The 16,355-nt window shown below is 37.4% G+C and overlaps 1 protein-coding gene across 1 annotated transcript; it reads left to right on the forward strand.

The window, feature by feature from the left end:
* Positions 1 to 1,172: 1,172 nt before the first annotated feature.
* Positions 1,173 to 14,321, forward strand: LOC137294159 (zinc finger FYVE domain-containing protein 21-like). The gene is made up of 7 exons (XM_067825142.1): positions 1,173 to 1,305; positions 3,188 to 3,244; positions 8,217 to 8,385; positions 8,524 to 8,605; positions 8,907 to 9,004; positions 12,133 to 12,263; positions 12,573 to 14,321. The coding sequence occupies exons 1-7, from the start codon at positions 1,183 to 1,185 to the stop codon at positions 12,618 to 12,620; spliced, it is 708 nt and encodes a 235-aa protein (XP_067681243.1). The 5' UTR covers positions 1,173 to 1,182; the 3' UTR covers positions 12,621 to 14,321.
* Positions 14,322 to 16,355: the final 2,034 nt, after the last annotated feature.

The following is a 16,355-nucleotide window of genomic DNA, read 5'->3' on the forward strand; positions in this document are numbered from 1 at the left end:
CGTTTTGACTGTCAATCATCGAGCCTACTAGTAGGTAGTATTAATCGGTGTTAAAATTCATGAACCGCATTATCTCCCTTTCCTTCCACCCATTTCTGCAATTTCGCATCTCAGAAAGGGGCGGGTCAAAGGTGAAATAATGTCCTATTGAAGAAGAGACCATATAATAAACCCTTTATAGTGTGAAAAATGAAGACATTTTTTAATCATATACAACTTATTTACTCTGTATTCGCGACGTTTTCGACATAGATTCTAATGTCGTCGATGGATCCTTTATTTTATCATCCAAAAACTGCGTTCAACAGAGATATCGCTTGTGTGAGATCAGACGATATCTCCTATAGAGGCAATATCGCTTTGGCAGTAGATTTTGCGCAATGCCCTGACGTCAGGAACTTGATGACGTCACAATGCTATGACGTCGCTGCACTTCAAATCTAATTGTGTTCAGAGATGTACAGTTTTCATTGAAAACTAATGAAGAATGATTTTGAATGATAAATAGAATGTCGTGTCTACTGATACATGCAGATTTTACAATTGTAGATTATCCTTGATTATAGCAGGGAGCCTATATAGTAACCCTGATTATAGGGTATCTGATTGAAGCAAGTCTACGTATTCTCTGGTCTGGATCCGTGCAGGTGGTCTTCACCAAACAAGGAATTTCTAGACCATTCATCCCTCATTGATGACACCTGAAGACTTTGGTGCCTCACAGTCCCCGATCCACCTAGTTTTGCCTTGCCAAGACTGCCTGTAATACATCTAAAAGAAGGAAGTCGCGATTTTCCAAGGTTCACCTTGTGAATTCCCCTTTTCAACTTTGAATCATCGTGACAAATCCCGAGCATTCATTTGTTTTCAGTAGAAAAAATAACAAACAATGAAAGATATGTGTATCCAAATAATATAACTTATTACAGCTATTCACTCTAGGCCAACCCACACCATATCGTATCCATGGATGTAAGTATAAAGCACAACGTGTTGTCATAGTTAAAGGTTAAAAAATGAAGTCAAGTAGTGTTTTAGTATCCCTCTAACCAAGGATAATCTACGGTCGCGGTCTTCTATTTACCATGCTCTAACTGTGAATCTAATGATATTATGCAGCTGACGTCCTGGGCAGTTCCCTCGTTACAACATTAGTTTCGGGGAATGTAGAGCCTGGGAAACATGGCGGCGACTGGGGAAAAGAAACTCGTACGTTCTCACAGTGGTTTGCGTATGGTTTGCATGAATGCAAATGACACCAGTCCATTTACGTTACCAGAACCTCAATGGATCCCGGATGCAGACGTAAGACCAATTTTACTTCAAATCTTGTTACTGTTACAACTGACAATACTATCGTCTCAAATGTCAGTGAACCACACCCACTCAGGCTACAATCAGGGGTGAGTTTGTAAACAGTAAAGGGGATATTTGATTTACAGTGTTTACGTCTGTGGAAGCCTTGTTAATTCGTCATCGATGAGATTAAGGCATCACTGTTTCATTGAAACTGAATATTTTAATTTGTAAATTTTGAATTCGGACTTCATACTCATAGCTGTCAGTTCATAGATGTGTCAGTTGTGGACTGTAGAGTATACTGTCTGATGTAAATATATTAAAAAATAAGGGGCCCAACTAAAGTTAGCTGTTGTTATTAAATTTCATGCCCAGTTTGGCTTTTCACTATGTCATCATGTGGATATCAAATACAGTAAATAAATAATTAAAGGTCACATGCAACCAAAAAATCAAATATAATTAAAACAAAGTTATCACTTATTCATTATATATAAAATGCCTTGCTGATTAAGAAGAAACAAAGCAAAGCAAAATAAAAAATTATAAAAGTATAATTGCAATTCAAAAGTGCATTATTTTGTACTAGGGTTTACCTCCCTTGAAATGAAGCAGTCGCAATACTGTCTCTGTTTATGGATTATAAGCCTGATAGGTGTTAATTTCAGATTGCATATGATCAATGATTGAAGTTGTGCATTGCTTATTGTCACTGTCATTAGCAGACAGACAGGCAGACATATAGGCATGAGTATACCAGTAATTGAGTTTCTTCTATGACAGAGTCTGTGTATCACAAGCAGTGTTTTTTTTTTTCTATTTTATTTAATTTTTTAATATTTTTTTATTTATTTCATGTAACGAACAGATTATATGCTTGTTTGTGTCTACAAACAAGATTAGACTGCTGCTCATGACCTCATACTCTGGTTGAATTGGCATTTTTGATGATTTTTTTATGGTACGTGCCTGCGCAGAGAGTGTAAAAACATCTACTGGCAGACTTCCGCTTTGGTGGCATGCTTTAGCAATGGTGTAAACATCCTCTAAAGAAAACAAAAATCAAAACAAATATATAGTTTTATTTCGAATGCAACTTATCATAATTCTTTGATGAACTAAATGTCAATAAGTTCTCACCATCACCGTCCTTTTTGCTGAAATTTGAGAAAGTGCTTTTCCCACAGTGAACTGAAACTGATATTAAACTCTGGGAGACAATTTGACTTTGATGGATAGATTACTTTAGTTGTTTGTCCTTTTTATTTTAAAGATGCTGTTAAGTTAACAATTCAGCTGTTTCAAATTCTTTGACTCAGTTTGAAGTTTGAGTAAAAATTTGTTTCAAGAAATCGGGGCCAGGAAATTCAGTGTTTGTTATGAAGATATGCTGTGACAACGAGAAAACAGCTTCATACATCAAATGCTCTCAATTACAGCATGTGTAGTCATACATTTGTAATCAAAAGAGGTCTGCATGAGTTAAATCTGCAGTTGAAAAGGATTTAAGATACCTTTGGGGATGCAGGAAGCCCAGTCAGATTATAATCAATGCTGAATCATGCTTCAAGTTTTATTGCTGTAAACTTGATGCTGGATGGTTTGAATAAAGTTTATATCAGTTGATTACTCAATGATATTGAAATGTCAGTATGTTTTAAAAGACGGTTCAGCATGTTTAGTAACATTCTATAAAATTATTTTGAACATCCCTTTCTATTTTAAAACATAAAACTTCATTTTTTTTTTTTTGTTCAGTGAAAAATTTCAAATAACAGTTACATTCACTTAAAATATTTTTGTAGCTTTGGGATGAAAATTGTGTTTGACCATTGGGCTGTTGTTAATTGCCAAATGATTACATTTTGCATTCTCAATCTTTTTGCAGATGGGATATTGCATGAACAGAAACTGTCAAGCCAAATTTGATTTCATGAAGAGAAGGGTATGTCATACACCAAATGCTGTCTATTGTGATTATATGAAATATTGTCCATGCTGTCAATGTGTTGAATATTTCATATTGTCTACATCTTCATTTGCCATTTCACACATGTCGAACGTGATACTTAGCAGTGTACTGACTCATCCTTAGCAGGATGAGTCAAAAGTTTAATCTGAAACAAGAGAAGTCAGTGGTAAGTACAATGTCCTGTTTCTGTTTGACTGTTTTCTTCCTGTTTTTGAAGCATTTATTAAAGTGGCTAAATTGCAACGCTTTTCACAGTCAGAATCTGAAAGTAATGCAGTTGTGTTTAAGTTGAAATTCTGATAGAGGATGTTTAAGTGATGATGTAGGGTGTAAATACAGTTAAGTACCTCTTGCCTATCCTGTTAGTATCCTCTAATGACAAGTATGGGTTGCTGGAGAATAAAATTCAAACCAGGATCTTCAAGGGCATCTGTAACACCCATTTCGTTTTGTAATAGCACTACCACAGTCTTGGCCAAAAGCTATTTCTTTATTTTGATCTTAATCTTATGGTTCCGACATTCTGTTTACATAACAGACTTGTCTCTCTGTGTATTTCACTAGACTGTCTTCAGGTTGCAATCAAAGATTGCTGTTACTGCTTTGTGCATGTCAGAAGCACATACATAAATCTGCGATATAGAGGAGGAGAATTATTTTGTATTAATATGTGAGATAAGACAGTGCCCCCTGCTGGACATGCTAGATGTGAACTGTGAGATGACAATGAGAGTTACTGTGTTCACTACATGCTTGGAAGTTGGAGTGCTGCAGAGATTCTCACCTGCTGACCATGAGATTATCTTTCATATTGGTGCCTGCTGACTCATTTTACAGTTATACATGAAAATGTCAGGATTATGTATATTTGAAATCAGTGAGACAAATGTCAGTGTCTGACGTTGGAGTGAGTGAGAGAGTTTGTTTATTTGACGTAAAGATATTGACAATCATGGAGTATTTGACAACTAATATAGATTTACATCACTATTTCTACAGCTTAGCGATATGTACTTCAATTATTTGTGTGTGTGAAAATTGAGAATCGTTGAACTCCACATCTACATGTCAAATTCAGTGCAGGAATCAGAATAGAACACTATACATCTAAGGCTAAATAAAATAAGTGAAATCAATCAACTTGTCCACTATAAGAACGAGCGTCTGTAAGAACAAGTGTTGCTGAATTTACAACCCACTAACACATGCTATACTTCCCATGCTGTATTTCTGAGAGACAAAAATAAAATATGTTTCCACATCTCTTTTTTTCTATGAAAAATTAAAAAAAAGTCCTACTCTCCTCATCACTTTTGAAAATAATGTGCTCGAGAAACATTTAATGTCTTTATGCAGCCTAAGAGTAGGTGTGACAAACATCAATAAAGCTATCCATTTTCAACCTTGTTGATGAATTCCATGAGAATTGAGCCTTTTGCAAATACAAAATGTTTTCTCGAAGCAAGCACATGCAGGAAGGCAGGCATATTGTTGACAGTCTGACCAGCCAATCAAATTGCTTGTTACTGTCACATATAATATTTTCAGGACTATTCACTGTTTTTATCCCCCCACCATGTAATGTGGGGGAATGTAGTCTATGCCTCGTCCGTCCGTCGGTCTGTAATCATTTTGTTTCCGGAGCATAACTCAGAAACCGTTCAGTTTTTTTCGACCAAACTTGATAATAATCTCAACCTGTAGTTGTGCCTTTTGCTATTTACGGAGTTTTGACATTTTTATTTTTTTGTTTTTCCATGGAACATTTTGGTGTTAGTCTAATAGTGGAGTGTGTTTCGTTTCTGGAGCAGAACTAAAAAAACGTTCTATATTTTTCTGCAAAACTTGGTAGATATATCAATCAGAACCTAAAGTGGTCCCTTTTTTCTCAGTTCCATGGAAACGATTCAGACTTTGTCTCAAAATGGAGAGATGGGCTTCATTTCCAGAGCAGAACTTGAAACTATTCAAGATCTTACAGCAAAACTTGGCAGATATTTGAGACAGACCACAGAGTGGTGCCTTTTGCTATTTACAATGTTTTGGCATTTTTATTTTTTCTGGTTTCCATTGAAGCAATCCTGACTTAGTCTCAAAATGGAGGGATAGGCTTCGTTTCCAGAGGACAACTCATAAACCATTTGATATCTTTCAACAGATCTTGGCAGATAAATGAGGCAGATCTTAAAGTGGTGCCTTTTGCTGTTTCCAGATATATGGCATTTATATTTTTCATGACTTCCATGGAAAGGATTCAAACTGAATCTAAGAAAACATCAAGTAACTTTCAGATGATTTGTCCTTTCAAATATGTGGGGGCCAGGGGAATATGTCATCTTCTGATGACTCTTGTTAAATGGTGGGTGTAGGCTCTTGATAGATTCTTGCTAGGGGTTAATCAGAGATGTCATTCGAAAACTCTTTTGTAGTAGTTTAATGGTATTTATCCAGGTCATGATGTAGCAGAACAAATTAAGACTACTGTTACTAAGACATCATTTATTGTTTTAAGGACCCGCTGATAACAAATTTTCAGTTAACTTAGTCAATTATGGTAGTTTATATTCTATATACATGTACATAATAATTAATGTTAATATTATCAGTATATTGATATGTCAGTTTTTCATGATACTTTTTAGTTGATACAGTATGGTTCAAAATTATTGAGAATAGCTAAAGCATTTCATATTATTAAACGAGAACAAATCAGATAAAATTGAATGTATTGTGAAAGTGAACTGACCTTTTCATGTTGTGTAGGTAACAATTTAATATTTTATCAAGTCTCCTTGAGCTTCACGGCACAGTCTAAGACGGGTAGGCATACTTCCTATCAGAGAGGTTAGTGTCTCGTGAGTTATGCCGTCCCAGTATCGGACCACTTCTCTCTTCATGTCTTCAATTTTTGTCAACCCCTTTTGATTCACACATTCCTTCATCATCCCCCAAATGTTCTCAATGGGATTTAAGTCAGGACTATATGCAGGAAATGGTAATGCAGTCACATTTTTCTCCTGAAACCACTGCTTGGCATGTTTTGCGGTGTGTTTAGGATCATTATCTTGCTGCAAAATCCAGTCATTTCCATAACACACATGTGCACTTGGAAGGAGAAAATTATCTAATTTGTTAGTGTAGCGTTGACTTGTCAGATTTCCCTCAAACACACACAGCGGGGTCGTTCCTAATAAGGATATCCCTCCCCATACATGAAACTTTGGGCTGTATTTAGGTCGTCGATACAACGGTGCTGACGCAGACTTTGTCCATATTTTCACATTATTGGGATATACCCATATTGAGCATTCATCAGTAAAAATCACATTTTCCCAGTCAAAGTTTTCATGTGCCAAACACCACTCAACACGCCTGTCTTTATGTTCTTGTTTCATGAGAGGAGAAGGAATTCCAGTCTTTTTCTCCCATCCAAGATCAATCAAATTTCTTCTAACTGTAGATTTTGATACAACTGTTGATCCCCTTTCTATCATTTCATACCTGATGTTGGAGATGCTTGCCCTTTGCTTTTTAGACGCTAAAATTCCCAGCCGGGCGCGATCTGAGAAGTCCAATTTTCTGGGTCTCCCTGCTCCTTTCTGGTGCCCAAAATCCTTTCCCTCTTTAAAATTCTTCCTAATCCTATACACAGTAGAAAGAGGAGTTCCTGTTCTCTCTGCCAATGTATTTACATCATCAATTCCTTGATTACACAACTCAAAAATCAACCTTCTTTTATCTTCAGCAGACATTGTTGACAGTGCTGAAGAAAATGACGTCTGCTACAAATTCAGGGGAGGTAACTCTAATTGTACTATACTCAGTAGGCCAAGATGAGTTACCTCCCTTATACCATTACTTAGTTTTAAGTATCAGTGAATCAGTTGAGGTGTTAGGATAGCTCAAAGCAAGAAGAAAAATTCTCAATAATTATGAACCAGACTATACATCAAGTAGAACCTTTCTTATCAACAGTGATCAATGACCATTGATCTGCTGCAGAATATCCCATTTAGATATTGCTGTCCTAAACAAGCTGAAATTTTGTTACGTCATCAAGATTTGTTTTGATCACTGATCAGAAATATGTAATTGTAATATGACATAAAAAAACTACGTGAACCAAATAACGGGAAGCTATCAATTATTACTGACCTGGAAAGGTATTCTCAAAACATTTGTAGAACTACAAACGTCTTAAACCCATTCTTAGCACACTGGCTACGATCAAAGTTATGAATTCTTAGGACTACGAACGTTACGAGAATAAGGGCCCTGATATTTACCCAAGCACTATGAATGGTTAATATGTCAGAAAGAGTAATTACTGCTAGCCAACTTGCCTGCGAGTGGTAAGTGTTTGAAGGTCTAGTGGCATTGGGTGAGTTAGTTGCCTTGTCGACGTGTTCAGTGTGACAGACAACTAGCCAGATTTATATTTGGCATTTAACTCACATGGTTTGGGTTGATTTTCTGTAGTCTCCATACATTTGTTTGCTATATTACCTATGGCAGTGATTTTGTCACTCTGAAGACCAACGTTTAGTTCCCATATGGGTACGATCTGTGAAGTCCATTTTCCTGGTACACTGCTGATAGTGCCATGTGTCCATATTCTCTCATTTTCACTATTTACTAATTCTTCTTACAATCAAGGGGCAGTAGGCTAGTCTAGTACAGGAATGGCAATTTTCTGCAAATCGATTGAAATCGAAGGATTTAAGTCGATCCTAGACCTAACTGTAGGCCTGCAGCCCCTAGAACCCCAGCTGATTTTCACTTTCACCTGCTGCCATCCCTGCTAGTGGTTAAAGAGTTGATTTCCCACATGGGTACAATACGATATTGCATGATATTGCAAGAATATTGCTAAAAGTGGTATAACCTAAGTTGTACTCATTCACTCCCTCTGACAATTCTATTGATGAGTTATCTCCCCTTCCAGCATCACTGTCGACGATGTGGAAAAGTGTACTGCAATACCTGCTGTGATAAGAAGTTGCCACTGCCTCGCATGTGCTTTGTTGACCCAGTGAGGCATTGCAATAACTGCTATGAAAATACTTTCAAGGAGAATGAATTCTATGATAAACATCTGAAAACACTGCTGACAGGTAATTATGTTTGTTTGAGTTAACATTCCCAATAATCTACAAGTGGGGACACTCTAAGTTTTGACTCTTATACTGTATCCTGTTTGGACTGCACATGGGGAGTGTGATATAATATTGTGAGTTATCTCCCCCTTGTAGGAGGTCAGTTCTTGATGCTGGGCCAGGATGAAAACTCGGACAACTCAGAATCCTTCCTTTGTAAACTCTCCAGCAATCACAGGTGAGACATTTTGTCAGTCAAGATCTAATCAATTTGTGTTATAATTAGATATTAGTGCATCCACTGGGATTTCTTGGTAAAATTGGTCACCAGCAACATTTACTCAATGTAACATCAGGTGCTCAGGCTGTGTGGGTGTAAATGTCTGACAACACAGGATGTTGTTCATGAGATCAAAGACTAGTTGTCGGGTTCAAAATAATTTATATTCAAGCCACAATTATATTTCTTGCGTGTATAGAGCAGCACAACTGTAAGAACACTGTAATATTTGAGACACGTATCTGTATGTAACTTACAGACTGCTGACATTCGATGGTGAGAGCAGGAAGAAAGAATCCATTTTGGTTGACCGGATTGAAGCAGTACAGGTTGTCACAACAGACATTGATACTCAAGGTGAGTCTTACAGGTTGGACAAGGTGATCTTACAGCAATCGTTATTCTCACTCTGTGTGAAAGACAGAGAGAGAGCAATGACAGTCGTGCTGATATCTATCTTGTGAGAGATAAACCTAAAAAGTCTTGTACATATAGTTGAGATTTATGTGTGAAATGAGTTAATGATTCTCAATGATAGATATCAATGTTGCAGTACTATGCAGATCTTGATTTTAAGGTATAGATTATAATTTGATTCTAATCATTGTTTGAAATTTATATAATTGTGTATGATACAACGCACAGGAACTGGACACTGACCATGTTATGGATACATGAAATGATATTGCCTAGCCATTATGCATAGTGAAAATCTATAAGTCCAGTAGAGCCATGGCAGTGGAGTGGAGCGGAGCGGAGTGGAGTGGAGTGGAGTGGAGTGGAGTGGAGCGTTTTATTTATATATTATAGTTTTATTTGGAATATTGCTAAATGCAGCGTTAGACCATACTCGCTCGCTCACTAACTCAATGATGTGTCATTAATGCCTAAAGGTGAATTAGCCATTAATCCAGTGACACTGCATGCAGTAGAAAGAATGTTATGAACCATTGTTTGAAATGAACATCTGCCTGTAGGCCCATGGCAGCTATATTTCCCTTTTCATTACTTTCAAATGTGTGTGGGTCTTCATGGACATTTATGAGTCAGTTTATTTGTCACATTAGCAGCAGATTTTTCAACTGAGGCCCCTGCAGCATTTAAGGTTTGTTGGTCCTGATGCTAGTCTTCTGAACTCGGGGCGGTAGAGTAGCCTAGTGGTTAAAGAGTTTACTTCTCACACTGTAGACCTGGGTTTGATACCCCACATGGGTACAATGTGTTGAGCCCATTTCTGGTGTCCCCCTTTGTGATATTGCTGGAATATTGCTGAAGGCAATGTAAAAGCATTCTCACTCGCCCACTCACTTTTCTAAACTGTGTTAACTGTTATTATTAAAGAACAAATGCAAACAGTATGATTGGTTCATTATTTTGGTTCTGGGAATTTGCATAATGTATTATACAACCAGAACATTTGTGGAGCCACAAGACAAAATGGATCTGGCTGGTTTGTACGAGACCAGTGTTTAAATTATTTACCTGACATGGGTCCTTGCCTACTTGGTTCATGGATAAGATGTTAATATTGATTATGAAAAATACGCACAAATATGTGAAATTTCAATAAAGTTTGATGCAACTGTGTTGATTTCCTGCCTTCAGATGAGGAAGGTTTGTCTCTGGATGTTGTGTGTGCATGGTTTGTTGGTGGCAACACACATAACAGTCCTTCTACCATGTTTCTTGCATGTCAGTGTATGACGACAGCCTTTATTTTGTTCCACATAATATATCCAGCATTTGTGTAATGATAGCAGATTACATCTTTAGTTACTTCTCACCATGTATTTTTGTTTACTTCCTGTCTTAGATCTGGATGTACTTATTGTGAATGTTTCAGTTAGCATGTTTGTTTTAGTACACTGTGTGCTGTCCAATAATATTCTTTGAAATAATCTCTGTGTTAAGTATTGTTCTGTATTTGTTTAGTAGGTCCAGAGTACAGAGTTATTCCCCTTTGCATGACATTGCAACTATACTGTGAATCAAAGATCTTACAGGTTTTTATCCACCCAGCACATAATGTGGGAGGGATAAAGGGATATAGTTTACACTTCATTTGTCCGTCCGTCCATCCATCCATCCATCCATCCGTTCATCCGTCTGTAATCATTTTGTTTCCGCGCATAACTCCATATCCCTTGAATATTTTTCAACAAAAATTGACACTTATTTCAAACAGCACCTGAAATGGTGCCTTTTGCTATTTCTTGATATTTGTCATTTTCATTTTTTTGGTTTCTATGGATTCTCAAAAGGGAGGGATGGGCTTTGTTTCTGGAGCACAACTCAAACACTTCTCAGTATCTTTCAGTAAAACTTGGCAGATGTATTAGGCAGGTGCCAAAGTGGTGCCTGTTGTTATTTACAGATTTTTGTTGTTTATCATTTTCCCAGTTACCATGGAAACGATTTTTACTTAGTCTCAAAAGTTAGGGGTGGGCTTCATTTTCGGAGTACAAATCGAAAACGATTTGATATCTTTCAACAGATCTTGGCAGGTATATGAGACAGGTCTTGAAGTGGTGCCTTTTGCTATTTAAAGATATATGGAATTTATATTGTAGATGATTTCCATGGAAATGAATCAAGCTTAGTCTAGAAAACATCAAATAATTGTCTGATAATTTGTCATTGCAAATATGTGAGGTCTGGGGAATATGTCATCTTCTGATGACTCTTGTTTTAAATTAGCACCACAGTCATAACAAACAGCAGACATTATTCACTTCTGGCTATTCTTCAACAAGCTGAAAACCTATATAGTGACTGAAGTACATAACAAAGCATCATGAGGCCAAATTCACTTGCAGACACTGTAATTGTATCATTTGCTAAATATTCTTGCTAATGCAATCATTAACAAGTTGTAAGATGAAGAAATGTGAATGTATACTGCATAAGCAGTCACGATTAGACTTGAGCATTTTCTTAAAAAAGGTGATGTTTGGTTTATGTCTCACTCCAAAGTCGTCAACTTCTTGTGATGGATCGTTAGTGATGATATGCTTCTTCTTGTAAGCTTTGCGAAGTCTTATCATGGTCAGTTGCTTTAGGCAGAAAAGATTTAAGACATCATGAACCCTCATAGCTCATTCTTGACAAAATGATTAATGATAAATTCTTAATCAGTTCCTCTGCATCATTTTCAGTACAGGTGCCCTCATTGCATCATCCACCTGTGAAGGTCTGGGTTAGAATATTGGCTGTCAGTAACCCGTGCTTGTCATAAGAGGCGACTAACGGGATCGGATGGTCAAGCTTGCTGACTTGGTGGTCACACGTCATCAGTTCACAAGTGCGCAGACCGACGCTAATGCTGTGGATCACGTGATTGTCAGGTCCAGACTCAATTAGTCACAGACTGCCACCATAAAGCTGGAATGTTACTAAGTCCGGCTTGAACCTAAACTCACTCATTGCATCATTAACATTTTTCTACTACCTATAGATGTTGGCCAGCCTTGACCTTGACATTCCAGGAAACAAGATGGGCACGGGAATCGCTTTGCGGTACAAGGATAACTATGGGGACAGTCAGACAGTCAAAATGGAGGTGATTGATGGCAGCAACAAGAAACAAGGCATGACATGGGTGGCAGCCATGCAGAAGGTACATAATGCTCAGTGCATGATCAGTGCAGACTTTCAACAGTGCAGCAATACTCAGTGAAGTATTGTTGCATGATGATACTTTGTTTAGTTTAGGGATGTAATAAATCATGTCACATTTTTTTGGACTCACTTTTTGTGATTGTTTTCTGTGGTTATGAATCATGAGGTGTTTCTTTCTCTGTTTTTACATTTGCTTAATTATCTCAGATGGTACGAGAAATATGCCCTACCTTTCTATTCAGTTCCATTAGACTTTGGTAACCATTTCATGCGATTAATTTCCTGCATCACTGACTTACATTTTCAGGCCTTCAAGATGATATATGAATCTCGAACCTCCTCATCATCACCTTGATGTCAGCCTTGAACGAAAGGAGATAATGTCAACTTTCACTGAACACCCCCACATGGAATCCTGGTGGGGTTTTCTGCAAGAATTCTCATGTCCTGAAAAAACTCAAGAGTTGATATTTTGTTTTTAGCTCCATTGATCAGTCAGAATATATTTAACTGAAGAGCACATGAGTTCCTTATAACAGTACAGTGTATTATTTGTGCAAAGCTATTTTTTCCACTGTATATATATTCTTAGCTTTGTTTTTAAAGTGTCACTAGTATCAAATCCATGATGCAAACAGTTTATGGAGAGCCAATATAATTTATGAACGCTTTTGTATTTTGGGCTTTATATGCTATGATGATGAATGATAAGAGATGACTTGGTTGATACCTGTTACTGTCGATCAATGCTAATAATGTCAGTCACTAAACTCTCTAGTCCAGCCTTGATCTGTTGCAGACTTTTTCATGTAGCTGAAATATTGCTGAGTGCAGTATAAACAACAAACACAGGGGTTCTACCTCAGCACACTATAGGCTAATATCACTACAGAATGGCTTTGTTTACACAGTTGTCGTATGCCGTCCGTAATTAGTTTCATGATGAGATATTATGGGCCTTTATGGTCTGAGTTTGGATCTGTGCTTTTATGATACTAGGGGTTAGTAAAATCATTAAAACTTTTGCTTGTCATGCCAAAGATCCAGGTTTGATTCCCCACATGGATACAATGTATGAAGCCAATTTCTGGTGTTCCCTGCCATAATATTGCTGGAATATTGCTAAAAGCAGCTTAAAACTAAACTCACTCACTTATTATACTGCAGTTATTGGCACATTTATCTCTTAGCATTACCCTATGTTGTCTGCAGTTGTCATCGAACTGCCGATAGTTAGATGGACTTGATTACTTATGAATTGATGAGATTGCAGCTTCTGCAGTACTACTGTAGTTGTTTGTGGTAGTGTATGTGATGGTCTTTCTTAGTTGTCATAGATTCCATTCACTGTGCTCTGTTAATGGTGGAGGTGAGAGGATGTAAATAGCTACATATAGCTCCTAGGCACTGGAAGACTGGCATGAGAGAACTGTCCCAGATGACAAGTGTCAATAATACTGCTGAAATTACTCAAAGACCGGGTTATGTATTTTGGATTTGTTGTTCTGGATTTTAGATATAAGTGTTTTCTCGAAGAGAAGTAAAACTAACAATTTGTGTGTGTTTATTAAACAGGGTCAACTTGAGCTAGGTTTTTCACAACTGGTATGTTCACATATTTATCACCTTCATATATATGATAGATACATGATATATTTTCATACAGTTTGAATCTTCCATGTCTGTCTGTTGCACATATGTACAGTAGCACCTGCTTGAGGACCACTTTGTGTAACATTTCTGTAATACGGCACAGTTGTTTGAAAACTTTTTGCTGAAGACCTCGGTTTGATTCCTCACATGGGTACAGTGCATGAAGCCCATTTTTAGTGTCTTCCAACATGATATTGCTGGAATATTGCTAAAAACTCAACTCATTCACTCCCTGAAAATGTAGGGAGTGGATATGGGATGCACATCTGTCCACTGTATGGCCTAAGATTGCGACATTGGTTACATCTGTCCACTATGGCCTGAGATTGTCAAAGTATTTATATCTCACCACCAGAGGGCCAAATGTTGCCAGAAAACTGTCATAGTGGATTTAAACAAAAAACCCCCCAAAAATCACGCTTAATATGGTCTTTGGTATCTGAAAACTTGTAGGTGTTCCTGATGAATATCTCGAGCCTGCATATCACTTTCAGGCCTAACTGACTGAATAGAAATTGACTTGCTGCAATAGTAGGCCTTTACTTTCATTATCAAGGATTTGACATTTATTCTTATGTAATGATGTTTAAGTAAGCTCCCAGCAGTTCTTGGATGCCTGTGGCGTGTATTCAGTCCCATGGGTGTTAAACATTGTAAAACTGTAATGGTCTACCCTGCAGGTATATGACATCCTAAAACCCTGAGACTTACAGAAGATTCTGACAGTCAATGTTTACCTGTATTCATATACAACATACAACATATATGATTACAACATACTCATACTGAACAATTTACTTTGAAATCTGAAATAACAAACTTGTTTTGAGTCTGTGTGTATCTACAGAGTAAGTAGGGGTTGTGGAGTAGCCTAGTGGTTAAAGTGTTCACTCGTCATGCCGAAGATCTGTTTTGATTCCCCACATGGGTATAGTGTGTGAAGCCTCATTTCGATACCCCCTGCAGTATTTTGCTGAAGTTTTGCTGAAAGCAGGGTAAAAGCATTCTCACTCACTCACTACTGAACAAGTAAAACAAAAGTGAAGTTGGTCTCCAATTCACTGGAATTATGAATTGCCATTGAAAACCTTTTTGCATGTAGAATAGGTTACAGTCTCTTACCACAAGTAAGATATCAGAACAAATCAAACTAGTTTGAAACCTGAATTGAGTATTGTGCCAAATTGTTAACAATTAATGTCCTTTCTTACAGTGCTGTCATGTTAGATTACAAATAGATGTGTTCAGTGCTTGTGCAACAGTAGAATAGTTGTGAGTGTGTATCAGTTTGTTTCTATTTATTCATTGCTTCTTTCTTCTACATTACATTCCTTCTAAAAATAATTGGTTGTGTTTCTTTTGTGATAAGTGTTTTCATTATGTATTCTCTGCTTGCTTAACAAAACTTACCAAAAACCCATTTAAATGGTATGAATATTCTTCCTAAGCAATTGGTCCTTTAAGCTTGCATTAAACTGACACATGTCAAAGCAGGCAGATGATAATGAATGTATCCTGGCAGCGACTCCCTGTCCCTTTTGTCTAGAACAGGGCCAGCTGGATGATGCCCATAAGGATGCCATAGCAAGGCGCACTTGCACAAAGCAGGTCTCTGTTAAGGTATGGGCATGGGAGTTAACTCTGTCGGGTTAATGTATTATTGTGGATATAGAAAGGAAAACAAACACAGATTTTTAGAATAATGATCAGATTCATTTTTAGTACATCCAAGACTGTGACTGCCAGATGTCGTGTGGTGTGATTTGACTGCAACCCATAGCGGGGAGGGTTGGCTTATGCACAAAACATACCATTTTTACACTGATTTTAAGGGTCAAGTAAGGGAGTCGGCTTGTCTAGAGGGTCGTTTGAGTTATACACGCCAGTATGATAGTATATTTCTATGATAGCTTTAGTATTACACTGCATTAAGATCTATTAAAGGTGTGGGAATTCTGATGGCAATAGTTCTGCTGTCAGTACAGGGCTATGTCAAAGTCTTTGGGTTCTTTTCCTGTAGTGCTACGATCTGTGCTGGTCTGTGTTGAGTTATGGAAGTTGCATAAGCTATAGTGCTACAATCAGTGCTGGTCTGCTTTGAATTATGGGAGTTACACAAGCTCTAATGCTACAATCAGTACCCGTCTGCTGAAGTTTGAAAGTTCTTTTTGTTCAGCCATTCATTAAATCCTCAGGGGTAGTGAGGTACCCTAGTGGTTAAGGCATCGGTTTGTGACACCCAAAAATCTGGTTCAAATTCTCACGTGGGCACAATGTGTGAAGCCCATTTTTGGTGCACTGCTGCTGTGATATTGCATTAATTATTGCTAAAAGTAGTGTAAGACTAAACTCAATCACTGATTAAGTCCTTCGTCAAAACAGACTCAACATGGAAGACAGCCTTATATGTCAGTGCTATAGAGTACCAGCCAAGCTA

Source organism: Haliotis asinina, chromosome 8, assembly GCF_037392515.1.
Source record: "Haliotis asinina isolate JCU_RB_2024 chromosome 8, JCU_Hal_asi_v2, whole genome shotgun sequence".
In the NCBI taxonomy this organism is placed as follows: Eukaryota; Metazoa; Mollusca; class Gastropoda; order Lepetellida; family Haliotidae; genus Haliotis; species Haliotis asinina.